Genomic DNA, 15,066 nt, shown 5'->3' on the forward strand with positions numbered 1-15,066 from the left:
CTATATTTTCCTGTGTATTGCCTCAGATTCACTTCTCCACACGTCCGACCTTCCAGAAAGTGGTTGCTTTTCCTGCTCATAGAACTGCTGCTCTTCTTCTCTTCGATCTCCTGTTGAGTTTCTAGGTGTTCAGAATGGCTTGAACTATCCAGCCGAATGCCTGGGACCGGATGAAATCTAGGTCTCCCTCTTCTCCACCATCTTGCTCACAACAGGTCTGTATATGTATGTGAATCGAGACAAAAACTATAGTAACATATGCTTTTTAAGGAGTGGTGGTGCAGAGAATGAGGAGGGAGCAGGAAAAGAAGATGGACATGGAAACAAATAGGGAGTGATCACTCTGAAGCGGTTTTCTAGGATGTGTGCTCTGACTTGCCCAAACCTAAACGCTACAATGGTACTTCTGGTAGCTTAAGGAAAAAGAAAGTAAGTTTTAAAATTTATGTATGAGTGGAAAATACACTACCACATCTTTTGAAACAGGTCTTTTTAGACTTAAGATTTAAAACAGCTCTGGAAAGAGTGTCAGAACTTAAGGAGTCAGGAACAAAGAACCTCTTTCCTCTGTTCACTCTGACACCATCCCCAGTGTCACTGTTGGCCTCTTTGACTCTCTAATGACTGAAGAGGGTCTTTCCTTCAGTGGCGGCTCCCTGCCATGGTGCCGCTTTCCAAAATTCCAGGGCAAGATCGGAACCCACGAAAGCCCCCTGAAAGTTTCTTAAAAGAAACGAAACACATCCTCTTTGAGTTCCCGGAGAGCAAAAGGAAACAACTGCGTTTACCAGTCTCCATCTGGACCTCGTTGCTCTTCTTCCTGCCCTGGTTCTTCTTCTTCTTCTTCCCGTGCTAACTGCCGTTCCACAGCCAGGAGCTCGGCTGATGTTCTTGCAAGTAAGGCGGACACGGCATCCTGGGGAGTAGAAAGCATATGGCAATGAACATGATCTACTGTGAGAAATGATTTAAAAACTCATCAGGTGGGGACGTAAGCTTCCAGTGGTGAAAAAGAAGGTAGTACAGGACCTAATCCTCCTGCTGAGAACAAATATGAAAGCTGAATAAAATAAAATAAAAAGCAACATATAAACAAACCTCCGGCTGTTTTATTTTTTATTTTTTAAAGATTTTATTTATTTATCTGACAGACAGAGATCACAAGTAGGCACAGAAGCAGGCAGAGAGAGAGGTAGAAGCAGGCTCCCCGCTGAGCAAGAGAGCCAGATGCAGGGCTCGATCCCAGGACCCTGGGATCATGACCTGAGCTGAAAGCAGAGGCTTTAACCCACTGAGCCACCCAGGCGCCCCCCTCTGGCTGATTTAAAGCAATGGAAGAACATCATAGGCAATCAGGACTAGAGGCCAAGATCCCAGGGAGGAGAGAAGTGCAAAGAGGTGAAGTGATGTCATTGCCACTCTTCTCCCTTGGGGACATGCGTCAGCTCTAGCGGTGGGGCATACAGGCTAAACTTGTGGCTGTTCAAAAGACTGGCAGTATCGATAGGATGCAAAGATGAAAACCGAGCTGAACCACCATGGCGGGCAGTGCGCAATAGGCCAGAGAGAGGAACCAGTAGTGAGTCCAGTCTTCTGTACAATATTCTTGATGTGCTATTTGCCATTCCTAAGTGGCATATGTGAAAGCAAGTGGTGAGAAACCAAATAAAACCCAGCTGTGAGGAGGCTAAAACAGGAAGCAGATGCTTCAGTTTCTTTATGGTCTCAGGTGTTTTTTTCCCTGGGGAGAGGAAAACTGGAACCCAGGTCCTCCAAGTGATCCAGGTGATCTGTAATCTGCCTTCTGGAAGAACATTAAATCCTCTCCAAAGCAAGGTATCATCCAGAGCCTCTACCATTCTTCATACATAATATCCAGCATCCACCGGAAACAGGACCCAATGAATGACTGAAGGCCAAGAACAGCAACAGATGAGACAGAAGAGGCAGGTCTACAGGTGATCCATATACTGCAGGTATTCAGAGAAGGAATTTACGTTTTTACAATCAGTACATTCACAAAAACTGATGACATGATGAAGAATTTCACTAGTGTATACAGAAAGGACACCACATTAGCACATCTGAGTGAAATTGCTGAAAACCAAAGAAAGAGAGAAAAATCTTGAGAACAGTGGAAAAAAAGATGCATCACTTTTGAAGGATCAGCTGTTCTCCGCAGCTCAACAGAACCAATGGACACCAGATGACAACAAAATGGTATCTTCGATGTGTTCAGAGAATTAACTGCCCACCTACACTTCTGAATATGCAGAAATAAAGTCCTTCACAAGTGGAAAGGAAGACACTGACAGATCTTCACTGGAAGAAATACCAGAGGGAGTTCTTCAGGTGGAACGAAAATGCCCAAATGGAAGCACACTAATGCTGAAAGAAATGAAATACACCACGAAGGGTAAAGATGTGGGGAAATCTAAAAGAGTATTGACTGTCAATAAAACAATAATACCTTGTAGGATTTAAAATATACGTACCTAAAATACATGACCAATAATTTCATGGAAGGAGGAAAGGGAATAAATATAAAGACTTTTAAAACTCTTATACTGCGTGGGAAAAAGTAAAAGCATTAATTTAAGGTAGCTTCTAATAATGCCAGGATACATGCTGTAATCACTAGGGATACAGCAAATAATAAAAGACTGTATTACTAATGATCTAGTAGGAAGGAAAATGAAATGTAAAAAATAAATGACTAATCCAAAAGAAGGAAAATGAAGAACAAAGAAATGTAAAAATGAGGAAAATGAAATGTAAAAATAATTGACTAATCCAAAAGAAGGAAAACAAGGAACAAAGATAGCACTGAAAGAAAACAAACAAGAAAATAGGGTCAAACCCAAATATATCACTAATAGCATTAAATGTAAATGAACTAAGTATTTCCATTAAATGGTAAAGATTTTAAGACTGGACAATAAACCAAAACCAACTCTATACTGCTTACAAGTGAAACACTTTAAATCAAAGAATTCAGAAGTGTTGAAAGTAAAAGGATGGAAAAAGATAGAACCATGAAAACACTAACCAAAAAAAGGGGCTGAGATAGCTTTATGAACACCAGACAGATTTTTAAAAATTAGAGCAAATAAAGAGGGACATTTTATAACAACAAAAGGGCCAGTTGAACAGAAAGCTACAACAAAATGCTAAATTTATATTTATCTAAGACTATAGACCCAAAAGTCAGAAAGCAAAGACTAACAAACTAAAAGGAGAAACAGATGTCTATAATCATAAGTTGGGAGATTTTAATATATCTCTCCATAACCCGTAAAATAAGAGAACTGAAAAACCAGTAAATGTGGAAGATTTGAAGGACAAAATGAGCAAACTTGACCTGCAGAATGCATGCCTTTCAACAACACACAGAACTTTTACCAAAATTGACCACATTCTAAGCCATAAAGCAGGATTAATATTCTGTATGATTGAAGAGTATATACTCTAGTCCCTGAAAACAGTGAAATACAGCTAGAAACCAATAATAAAGAGATAACTAGAAAACCCCACTGTTTGGGAATTAAGTAAACATACTTCTAAAAAAACCTCACAGACCAAAAAAGAAATTACAATGGAAATTATAAACTATTTAAAATTCAGGAATGGTAGCATATTTTCATAATCTCATATTATCAAACTTGTGAAAAACAGCCAAAGCTATGCTCAAAAAGAATTTTTTTTTTTTTTTTTTTAAAAGATTTTATTTATTTATCAGAGAGAGAGGGTGAGAAAGCAAGCACAGGCAGACAGAGTGGCAGGCAGAGGCAGAGGGAGAAGCAGGCTCCCTGCCGAGCAAGGAGCCTGATGTGGGACTCGATCCCAGGATGCTGGGATCATGACCTGAGCCGAAGGCAGCTGCTTAACCAACTGAGCCACCCAGGCGTCCCTCAAAAAGAATTTTTTAGCCCTAAATGCATATATGGGTAAAGAAGCTTGCTAAGCAGTGATCTAACTCAAGAAGAAAAAAATATAGCACATTACACCTAAAGAAAGTAGAAGCAAGGAAATAATAAAAGAGCAGAATTAACAAAACAGAAAACACATACATAAATCGGAAAAAAAAAAAAATCAATGAGGCCAAACGTTGTTTCTTTGAATAAAATAAAACACCTGACAAGTTCCTGGCAAGAGGGAGAAAGAACAGAAATGGTAAGAATTACCCATGTCAGAAACAAAACAGAGAACACAGCAAAGTCCCAGCATATATAAAAATAAGAAGGTATCACGAATAACTTCGCCAAATTTTTGGTAATATAGATAAAACAGACAAATCCTATAGAAAATACTACTTTTACTAAAATGAATGTTAAGTACAGAAACCTGGAATAGTCCTATATGTAATAAAGAAATTGAATCTGTAATTTAAAAACATTTCACCAGCCCTTTTCAACTGGGATTCTGTGAGAATTAAGCCTAATGACCTCTAGTATCCATTATATTAAAGCAAAAAAAACAAAAACAAAACAAAAAAACAAAAAACCACCACCTAGATTGCCATAAGTTACGTGTCATCCTTGGGACAAATAAGAAAGTAGTCATTGAAAACATTTTTTATAGTGCTTACTTCCTTTGCAGAGCCTTAGTTGATAAAGGTTCCTTCTTAAAAGAAAATTACAGGCTGGGCTGGTGAATTTTCTTGGGAATTCTTTTGAATATTTAAGGAAGATATGACACCCATCTCACAAAAACCTTCTGTGGAAAGTAAAAAAGGAATGCTTTCTAACTTATATTATGAAGCCTGTAAAACCTCGATATCAAAAAATGACATTACAAAAAAAGAAAACTAAAGATTAATTTCCCTCATGAACGTAAAGAAAACTCAAACACAAAATCAAGAAATCTAATCCAGCAATGTATATAAAAACATATACACCACAATGAAGTCTGTCCTATCCTAGGAATCCAAGGGTGGTTTAACATTCAAAAGTCAAGTCAATCAATGTATAATTCACCACATTAAGAGAATAAAAGAGATCAATCATGTAATCAATTTAAGAAGTAAACGGTAAAAATGTTTGATAAAATTCAATATCCATGCATAACAGAAAGCCTCAGCAAACTAGAAAGAGTAAAAAACTTCTTTAATCTGAGAGCAATTATCTATAAATAGCCTCAAAAATCATTCTAAATGATGAATAATTGCAAGGTCTCACTCTGAAAAAAGTATAGTATTTTCCACAGAGGTAGACAACTAGGCCAACAGAATAGAACAGGATACCCATGAACAGACTCCCCCATGTTCAGGTCACTGGACTTACGACAAAGATGACACTGTCATGCAGCTGCGAAAGAAAATTTTTCTACAAATGATGCTGGGTCAATCAGCTATGATGTGGGTAAAAAGGAATCTTGACCCCTACCTCACACCTTATACAAAAAGTAATTTCAGTTGAATTTAGATCTAAATGTGAACGGTAAGGCAATAAAGCTTTTATAAGACAATGCAATAAACCATCTTCATGATCCTGGGGTGGTGAATAGTTCTTAAATAGCAAAGGAAAGTACTGAGCATCCAGGGAAAAACTGATTGGTAAGACTACGTTAAGCCTGAGTCCTTCTTCCATTGACCAAGAGGCAACATTAAGAAAATGAAAAGGCAAGCCACAAAGTAATAAAAGATATTTGGAAAAAACCAAAACCTATTAGACGAAACACTCAAGTCTAAAATTAAGAACTGCTATCAACCTATTTTTAAAAAGAGAATACAATAGAAAAAAAAAAACAAAAAAAATCTTGAACAGACATTTCACAAAAGATGACATCCATCTGGCCATTAAACATTATAACAGGGGAACGCACAAAACAGGAGAGTACTATCTATCTATCTATCACAACAGCTAAAATAAAGAAGATAAATAAAGACATGTAGGAGATGCTAATAGCAACACCACTCATAACAGCCTCCGAATCAGAAACTCAAATGTCCATCGACAGCAGAATGGATAAAGAAAGTGATATAATTATACGATGACCTCTCACGCAGCGCAGAGCATGAATGAGCTACAATTACACAAAAACACAGGTGAGATGCACAAACATATTGCTGAACAGGAGGTGCCAGACACCAAAGAACATGCACTGTATGATTCCATTTTATCAAGTTCAAAGACAGAAATCAGGATGGAGATGATCTTTAGGGGAGAGTGGTAATGACTAAATGGGGCACAAGGGAGGATTCTGGGGGTCCTGGGAATGGACTATACCCTGGGTGGTAGCTACACAGGTGTGTTGGCTTTGTGGAAATTCCCTGGAAAATTCACATTCACACGACCTTTGTACACTTTGTTAAAATCTCTCCATCACTCCTCTCTACAAAAGAAACGAGTTAAAGTGAGATTAGAATAAGATGACAACACTGTGAACCTAAGAAACACCAGTAGAATACTCATCCAGTAAAAGCAGAGCACACACTTTCCCAGGGGCACATAGAACATTCTCCAGGAATGGGAGCATATGCTAGGCCATGAAACAAGCTTCAGGAAACTTAGAAGGACTGAAATCCTACAAAGTATGTTCTATGACCACACTGTAATGACATAAAAAATCAATAATACAAGGAAATCATAAGAAGTAACAAAGATGTGGAAATTCACACATTCTTAAATAACCAATGAGTCAAAGAAGTCATGAGGAAAAATCAGAAAACACATAGAGATGAATGAAAATGAAGACATATCAGAGTTGGTAAGACACTGCTCCCTCCAACAGCACTCAGCAAGAGATTTATAGCCAGGAGTGCCTGTGTCAAAGCAGAAGAAAGATCTCAAATCTATAACCTAAACTTCTACCTTAGGAAATGGAACAAGAGCAAACCTAAAGTAATCAGAAAGAAGGAAATAATAAAGACTACTCTCTCTCTCTCTAAAAAAAACAACAACAACAAAAAACAGGATTGTCAGATGGAGTCCCGTGTCGGGCTCCAACTGAGCCTGCAGCCTGCTAAGATTTTCTCTTTCCCTCTCCCTCTGCCCCTCTTCCCTGCCCCTCTCTAATAATGATAATGACAGAGTAGAAATTTATGAAATAGCAGATAGAGAAATATTAGAGATCAGTGGAGCCAAAAGGTGATTTTTCGAAAAGATTCAAAAAAGTAAAAACTTGGGACGCCTGGGTGGCTCAGTTGGTTGGACGACTGCCTTCGGCTCAGGTCATGATCCTGGAGTCCCGGGATCGAGTCCCGCATCGGACTCCCAGCTCCATGGGGAGTCTGCTTCTCTCTCTGACCTTCTCCTCATTCATGCTCTCTCTCACTGTCTCTCTCTCAAGTAAATAAATAAAATCTTTAAAAAAAAAAAAAAAAAAAAAAAAAAGTAAAAACTTTTAGCTAAATTAACCAAGAAAAATAGAGAAAAAGTTCAAATTACTGAAAGTAGGAGACAAAGAGGGAATAGCACTGTCAAATCCACAGTAAAAAAATGAATTATAAGGGTTACTACAAACAACTGTTTGCCCACAAGTCAGACAACCCAGATAAATGAACACATTCTAGAAAGACACAAAACTACTCAAAGTGACATTATAACAAAGTTCTGAGTAGACTTATAATAAGTAAGAGACTGAATTAATAAACAAAAACTTTCCCAAAGTCCAAACCCAGAGGGTTTCACTGCCAAGTTCTACCAAACATTTTAAGAAGAATAATACCATTTCTTCTCAAACTCTTCCAAAAGACCGTTTACGAGGGAATACTTCCTAAACTCATTCCCTGAGGCCAAAATTACTCTGATGTTGAAACCAAAGACATCAGGAGAAAACTATGAATACAGGGGAAAAAAAAAACCTCAACAAAATACGAGGAAACTAAATTAATAACATAAAAAGGATTATACACTATGACCAAGTGGGATTTATCCTGGGAATGCGATGTTGGTTTGACATCTGAAAATCAATAAACCATATGAACAGAATAAAGGATAAAAACCACATGTCATCTCAAAAGAGCCAGAAAAGACCAGTTAAATCCACAGCTTTTACAATAAAACACTCAACAAACTCGGAAACGGATTTCCCTCCATTCGATGAAGGGCAGTTACAACAAACCACAGCAGAAATCATACGTAACAGTGAAAAACTGAAAATTTCCCCTTTAGATCACATCCATGACAAGGATGTCTGTTCTCACCACTTCCTGCGATATCAAAATGGAAGTTCTAGCCAGGGCGAAGGGGCAAGAAAACAAAATAAAAGGCAACTGGAAAAAAAGAAGTAAAACCAAGTCTATTTGCAGAAGATAGAATCTTACCTATAGGAAATCCTAGGGAATCCACAAAAAAACTATTTGACCTAATAAACCTAGTCAGCGAGGTTGCAAGATGCAAGACAAGTAGTCAAAATCAATTGTGCAATGAATAATCTGAAAATGAAATTAAGAAAACAGTTCTATTTACAATAACATCAAAAAGAATAAAGTTAACCAAAGATGTAAGATTTTGGGCCCTGAAGAGGGCAAAACATTTTTTGAAAGAAGTTAATGAAGACCCAAATAAATGGGAAGATATCCCGTATTCATGATCAGAAGACTTAAAACTGATAAGATGACAATACCCTCAAAATTGATCTACAGGCTCAGAGCAATCTACATAAAAAGAAAAACAAAACTGGATGACTCATATGTTCCTATTTCAAAAGAACTACAAAGCTACAGTCATTGCGATACTGTGATGTGGGCACAACTACAGACATACAGATTAACAGAACAGAATTTAGAGTTCAGAAGTATAAAGGATCATATTTGCAATAACGTGCCTTTCAGCAAGGGTACCAAGTAGGGAAAGATTAGTGTTTTTAATTAAGCGGTACTGCGAGGAACTGCATACCCACCTACAAGAAAATGGAATTGGACCTACTCCTCATATCACACAGAAAGAAAAACTCAAAAGGATCAGAGACCTAAAAATAACATGGAACTTTCAAACTCTCAGAAGAAAACACAGGACTAAATCTTTATGATGTTTGGCTGGGCAAAGTCTTCCTAGACAGGACACCCATAGCACAAGCAATGCAAGAAAAAAAAATAACAACAGGCAATCTGGACTTTGATCAAAATTTACAATTTTGTATTGCAAACAAAACCACCAGGAAAGTGAAAAGAAACCCACTGAATGAGAGAAAATATCTGCAAGTTATTTATTGGATAAGGGACTAGTATCAAGAATATATGAGGAACTTTTATAACTTAATAATAAAATAATAAATAAAGAGATAATAATCAAGTGAAATAGTAAAAAGATGAAGTCATCTAAAACACAAAGGATCCAACTAGGCAGCTCTCAAAAAAAATTAAAAATATACCAATGAGAGGAGAAGGGAGTTGAACCATGAGAACTGGAAGGGGAGGTGAACGATGAGAGACTGTGGACTCTGAAAAACAATCTGAGGGTTTTGAAGGGGCGGGGGGTAGGAGGTTGGGGGAACCAGGTGGTGGGTATTAGGGAGGGCACGGATTGCATGGAGCACTGGGTGTGGTGCAAAAACAGTGAATACTGTTATGCTGAAGAAAATAAATAAATTAAAAAAAATTAAAAATATATATATACCAATGGCCCATAAGTCCATGAAAATGTGCTCAGGATCAGGAGTCATTAGGGAACTATACATCAAAACCACAAAAGCGCCTCACACCGCCTGGCCAAAATCAGAAAGACAAGTAATAACGTGTGGCAAAGCTGGGCTGGCAGGAGTCCGCGCACATAGTAAGGCTGGAAACGGTGCCCCCACTGGGGAGGACAGCTTGTCAGCTCCTCAAGACGTTAAAACACAGAGCTATGACCCAGCAGGTCCACCCCTAGGTATGGACGCCAAAAAGGAATGAAAACGTATGTCCTAACAAACCCTTGTACAGATGTTCACAGCAGGGGTATTAATAGTCAAAAGTGGAAACAGCCCAAATGCCCATGTACTGATGAACAGATAAACTAGTACACCCACATAATAGAGCATTCTTCGGAACGATAAGGGAATGGGGTATGAATACACGCTAGCGTACGGAGGTACTCTGAAAACGCAACGCTAAGTCGAAGAAGTATTAGTCCATGTACATGAAATGTCCATGGTAAGCAAATTTACAGAGGCAGGAGGATGAGTGGTTGCCTCGGGGGAAAGGCCTTAGCGAGGATGGGGAGCCACTGCTCATGAGTAGAGGGAACCTTTCTGGGATGGTGACAATGTTGGAAGACTACGTCGTGGTGACGGTGACCCAGCTCCGTGAATACACTAAAAACCACTGAACGGTGTGGTTCGGACGGGTGAACTGTACGTTTCCCATGGAGGAACCACATGGTATGTGAATTACACTACATCAAGCTGTTAAACAATTTACCCACACTGGGACCATCCCATCGGCGCTCTCCAAGGTCCAAGTCTGATTTCATCATCCCGTGCACCTCCCCTAGCGTCGACCACAAACCGGGGCGTGTGACACAAGCTTGACCCACACTCTTGCATCCCTTTCACCACCCACCACGACGTCCACTGTTGTTCCTTGCACCCAAGAGATGATCAGTGATTATCTGACTTCTGCTCAGTAAACTCTTTCCTCAGAGATACCGGAATATGCACTTGAACTTGGTAACGACGTTCACAGACGCCAAGTCAGTGATGAATGGCTTCCCAGAATGCCCCCTCTGTAAATTTTTAGAAGTGCTGAATGTGGATGACCTGTTGGTTTATAACAAACTCAACAGAAAATATTTATCACTTTACTGATGTAACAAATAGTGACTAAGACTAATCTTTAGCCTTAGTCATTTTACGGCTGCAAACGATCCGAGTTCCAAATGTATAACCCGAGCACAACATATAAAAGTATAAATTTAGGGACACCTGAGTGGCTCAGTGGGTTAAGCATCTGCCTTCAGCTCGGGTCGTGGTCTCGGGATCCTGGATCGAGCCCCGCATCGGGCAATCTGCTCAGCAGGGAGCCTGCTTCCCCCACCCCTCTCTCCGCCTGCCCCTCTGCCTGCTTGTGATCTCTGTCTCTCTGTCAAATAAATAAATAAAATCTTTTAAAAAAATAATAAATAAATAAATAAAAGTATAAATTTAAAGCGAAAGGTTTTCCAGGGTCACCTAACACCGCTATGACTCCGCATCAGTTTATTCTGATGGAAGGGAGTGTGAGCAGAGACGAGCGGTTCTTTTATAAGCTATACCTGAAACGAAGCTGGAAATTATCTTTCTTTCCTGTTTCGAGTTTTTGGGAAGCTGCGAAGAAGGGGTGAGCCGGGGGAGGAAGGCTGGTGAAGGGGACTGGGAACAGGCCGGTACCGCGGCACCCACGCTCCACATTATCTCCTTCAGTCACGCCTCTGGACTCCAGGTTGGACTCACCAAGTCTATCGCATCTATTAGCGACTGCGTCGTTTGGAATACAGAGTCCTCGTTTCCTTCGTCATTCTTTTTGCAAGACATTTGCTTGGAAGGAAGCAGGTTATACCACAGAGTGAAAATCTCGCTGGAAAATGGTAAATCAGCCAGACTGATCTGAGTTCCAGCCTGCGTGAAACGAAAGGGGTGGGTGGAGAAAAGAAGAGAAAATATGTTTAAATTCATATTTACTTCCTCTCATGTAATTAAGATTATTGGGCTAGCCCGTTTCAGGGTTTAAAAAATACAGTTGTCAGGATATAAAGAATTGGTAAATTTTTTTTTTAACCTGAAGGTGTGACTAAGTAAGATATAACCCCAATCTAGAAGCTAACCCCAGGATTATTTTGTAAGATACTGTTTTGCTAAGACCTAATGACTTAAGGACGCAACTTTTTGTATTTTTTAAAGAAAAGTCAAAAAATAAATTAAAAAATAAACAACTAAGCATAAATCATAATAGCTCTCACAATATGCTGTAAGAGTCATTTGATTATTACTCACAAAAACCCATTATCCAATATAAAAATCAAAAACCAGGGGCACCTGGGTGGTTCAGTTGTTTAAGCGTCTGCCTTGGGCTCAGGTCATGATCCCAGGGTCCCGGGGTCGAGCCCATGCCAGGCTCCCTGCTCAGGGGAACCTGCTTCTCTCTCTCCTCCCCACTCATGCTCTCTGTCACTATTTCTACCTCTCTCTCAAATAAATAAATAAAATCTTAAAACAAAACCAAACCAAAATCTTACGGTGGCTCTTAAATGAGAGACCAGATAGCAAATTTTTTCTTCGGATATGCAGAATGTCAAGAAAAGTTTTCACATTCGAGCAAATGACATATATGAGCCAGAATCTAATTAAATGGTACCATTTTTTAAGGCTATTAATTAACATATTCACTAACTTTAAGGAGCTTCTGACACACATATCTACTGTAGCAATCTGCTAGCCTAATGAGTCTGTTATCTTTGTTTCTCTTTTTACTGCCACGTAATATTATCAAATATTTTTTTTTTCGTACCAAGAAAAGGAAATACTAATAAGAAATTTATCACCCTTAGGAACTTTGTTCAGCACGAAGCGTGTTTTTGTGTTTCTGACTGTTCTGCAGAGAAAAGTTCAACCCGAAACCCATGTTACTGTTTGGACACACGGGCAGCCCCTCGCTCCCTGCATTTGACCATCCTATGTACCTTTTCCGGTGTGTAATGGTTTTCTGGCTGCTACGTACAAGGGCGTGTTAAACTCACCATTAGTTATAGGTGATTTCTCTAAAAAGCAACATTTAAGTCTTCCTAGAAGCTATGACACCAGGGCTAGAGAGAATATAATAAAGGGACCGGACACTCAGTCTCCTGCTTAATTTAAATTTACAACAGTGAATCACGTGTGGAATGTCTTTTTGCTCTCCGGCTCCATTGTTCACCAGCTGTGGGACCCTAGACTTACCACCTCTTCTGAAAAAAAAAAAGAGGTACTCGTACCTCTTCCCTGAGACTGTCATGAGGATTAGATGATATGCACAAACCGCCCAGCACAAGACTCATGTTGGGAGTAGTGAGCGTGCTTCAGAGTGATCATCATGGCAGAGGTCACCGGGCAGAGCGGGAGACAGATTTTACAGAAAATCACAATTAATAAGCAGAACTGAGAGGTCTTGAATAAGAGAATGAAAACCAACAATCCCCGCTTCAAATAAAAAAATGAGAGCATTGCTGCTGTGCCCGAGGTCCTGGGCGGATCTGTGGGGTGTCAGAGCCAGCGCACAGGCGTCTAGAGAGCTCTTCTCCAAATACACCCCACCCCGGGCCTTCTGTGGGGATGGGGCCTGGGAAATGACCTACCAGGCATTCTTCACTCCAGTGTCTGCTAACAGAGCAGAGGTCTACTCTCAGCGTCTTCTGCTGTAAGGCTGTTTGGGAAATCGCCACTCTGAACACGTCGTTGAATAAGATGCATTCTGTGGCCGGATGGACCTTTGTGCGAAACAGACAGCTGACGTCCGCTGAGGAGGGCAGCAGAGCAACCCTGAAGTAGCTGCAAAGAGCAAGAGTCAAAGGATTTCATTGGACCTTGGACAACACCGGAGCCGGTCCGACCGCGCCCAGCGGCAGAGAGAAGGCTCCGTCCTCCGCCCACCCGAGCCCACGGTGCCCCGTGCCTGCCACTCAGTCCAGGGCTGCAGCAAAGACAAAATCCATGGGGCGGATGAATGTGACATCCCACCTGCCCAGGACAGCCAATTCCGAAGTAAAGTTCTCTGAGTCCGGGAAGATGGGATCATGCAAAGCCTATTCTGTCCCCAAGAATCTTCACCCCCGAGAGTTAAACAGGGGTGCTGGTGATCATTTCCCAGGACTGGACTACATTACCCTACGGGTTCACAATTCCTAGAAATGGCCCGAGGTATTTTCTTTTAAATCCCAGAAAGAAAAGCCCATTAAATCTGCCCCCCACCCCAATTCTGGGCTGATCTAATTCCTATTCTAAAAGACACCTTTCTCCAATTATGAAAACTGTAAATTCACAGGCAGGCCTGAGGGATGTCTTACTATTTCTGTATTTTTATATCAGAATAGAAAACTGATGACACAATATGTACAATTATGGAATTATCAGAATATAAAAACCAACTATGGAAAGTCAGCCTGAGGGGACTGCGGGGCCTTGCTCGGCTGCTGTTAAGACTGGAGATGGGGCAGAAGAAATCTGTTCCCGAAAGCCAGGAGGGGAAGTGCAGCTGCAGAGCTGGAATGGAGGAAGCCCTTTGCTGCCCCTCCAGACCTCAGTTTCCCTCTGTGCCAGTGGCCTAACCACTTCCGTGACCCCAAAATGTTTCCACCAGAGGCAGCAGGGGACGAAAGTCGCTCTTCCTTGCATTCTGCTGTAGGTGGGGTCTCTCCACACTGGAGGCAGGAGCCCACCAGCTGGAGGGTAGCTCTGCCTGGTGTAATTAATAACCAGAAAGTAAAATTTGAAATTGGGGGCGGGAGCATCCAAACACCCCTGGACCACTTTTGCAATACTTCCCTTTTGGCAGCGTCTTTATTCAGGCCGAGGCTTTCATGTAGGGGCTTAGGAACACGGCCCTAGACATCTCAGGAAGGCGCAGACCAGTCCATGAGTAACTGCCCGCGAGCTGGGTGCAACAGAGCCCGCTGCACTCACTGCCTGAGGACAGTCACGGGTCCTGAACTGTGCTGGCTGTCACCCTACCCCAGGGATACTTTGTTTGACTTCCCAGGAGGAAAGTGAGAGTGACCGTGATTGGCTCGGCAGTGGCACTTCTGGGGACGCCTGCCCTTAACAGCATGAGGTTAAAGAAGATGCGGGTTCTCTTAGGGACGTCGGTGGTTTTCTCCCGACTGGTGGGATGGCTCTCCCTGTTCGTAGGTTCGACCCCTGGTGGAGTGGTCTTCTCCCAGGTGATGCCTCACTGAAATGAAAAGGCTGCCGACACCCCAGGATTTCAGCCTACTTACTGGTCGGGAGAAGTCACAGATGATATCGTCAAGCCAGTCTTCCCTGAATACTACTGACCGGCCTTCCTAATCTCAGATCCAGTACGCAGGCTCTCTGGGGTGATGCAGACACGCCCCAGGAAGCCTTCCCTCCTCCTGGTCTCCCTATTTAACACGGACCACCCCCCCCACCACCCTCCACACACACCTTGAACTCAGG

The 15,066-nt window shown here is 41.1% G+C and overlaps 1 protein-coding gene across 2 annotated transcripts in view; it reads right to left on the reverse strand.

Moving 5' to 3' along the window:
* WWC2 (WW and C2 domain containing 2) overlaps positions 1–15,066 on the reverse strand; it is a 203,810-nt gene that overhangs the window by 38,019 nt on the left and 150,725 nt on the right. For both annotated transcript variants that reach the window (XM_059156229.1, XM_059156230.1), the window contains exons 15-17: positions 13,230–13,422; positions 11,353–11,517; positions 789–916 (exon numbers count right to left, since the gene is read on the reverse strand). In XM_059156229.1, the coding sequence (XP_059012212.1) occupies positions 789–916; positions 11,353–11,517; positions 13,230–13,422 (486 nt within the window). The remainder of the gene's footprint in view (positions 1–788; positions 917–11,352; positions 11,518–13,229; positions 13,423–15,066) is intronic.

The sequence above is a fragment of the Mustela lutreola genome, chromosome 18, assembly GCF_030435805.1.
Source record: "Mustela lutreola isolate mMusLut2 chromosome 18, mMusLut2.pri, whole genome shotgun sequence".
In the NCBI taxonomy this organism is placed as follows: domain Eukaryota; kingdom Metazoa; phylum Chordata; class Mammalia; order Carnivora; family Mustelidae; genus Mustela; species Mustela lutreola.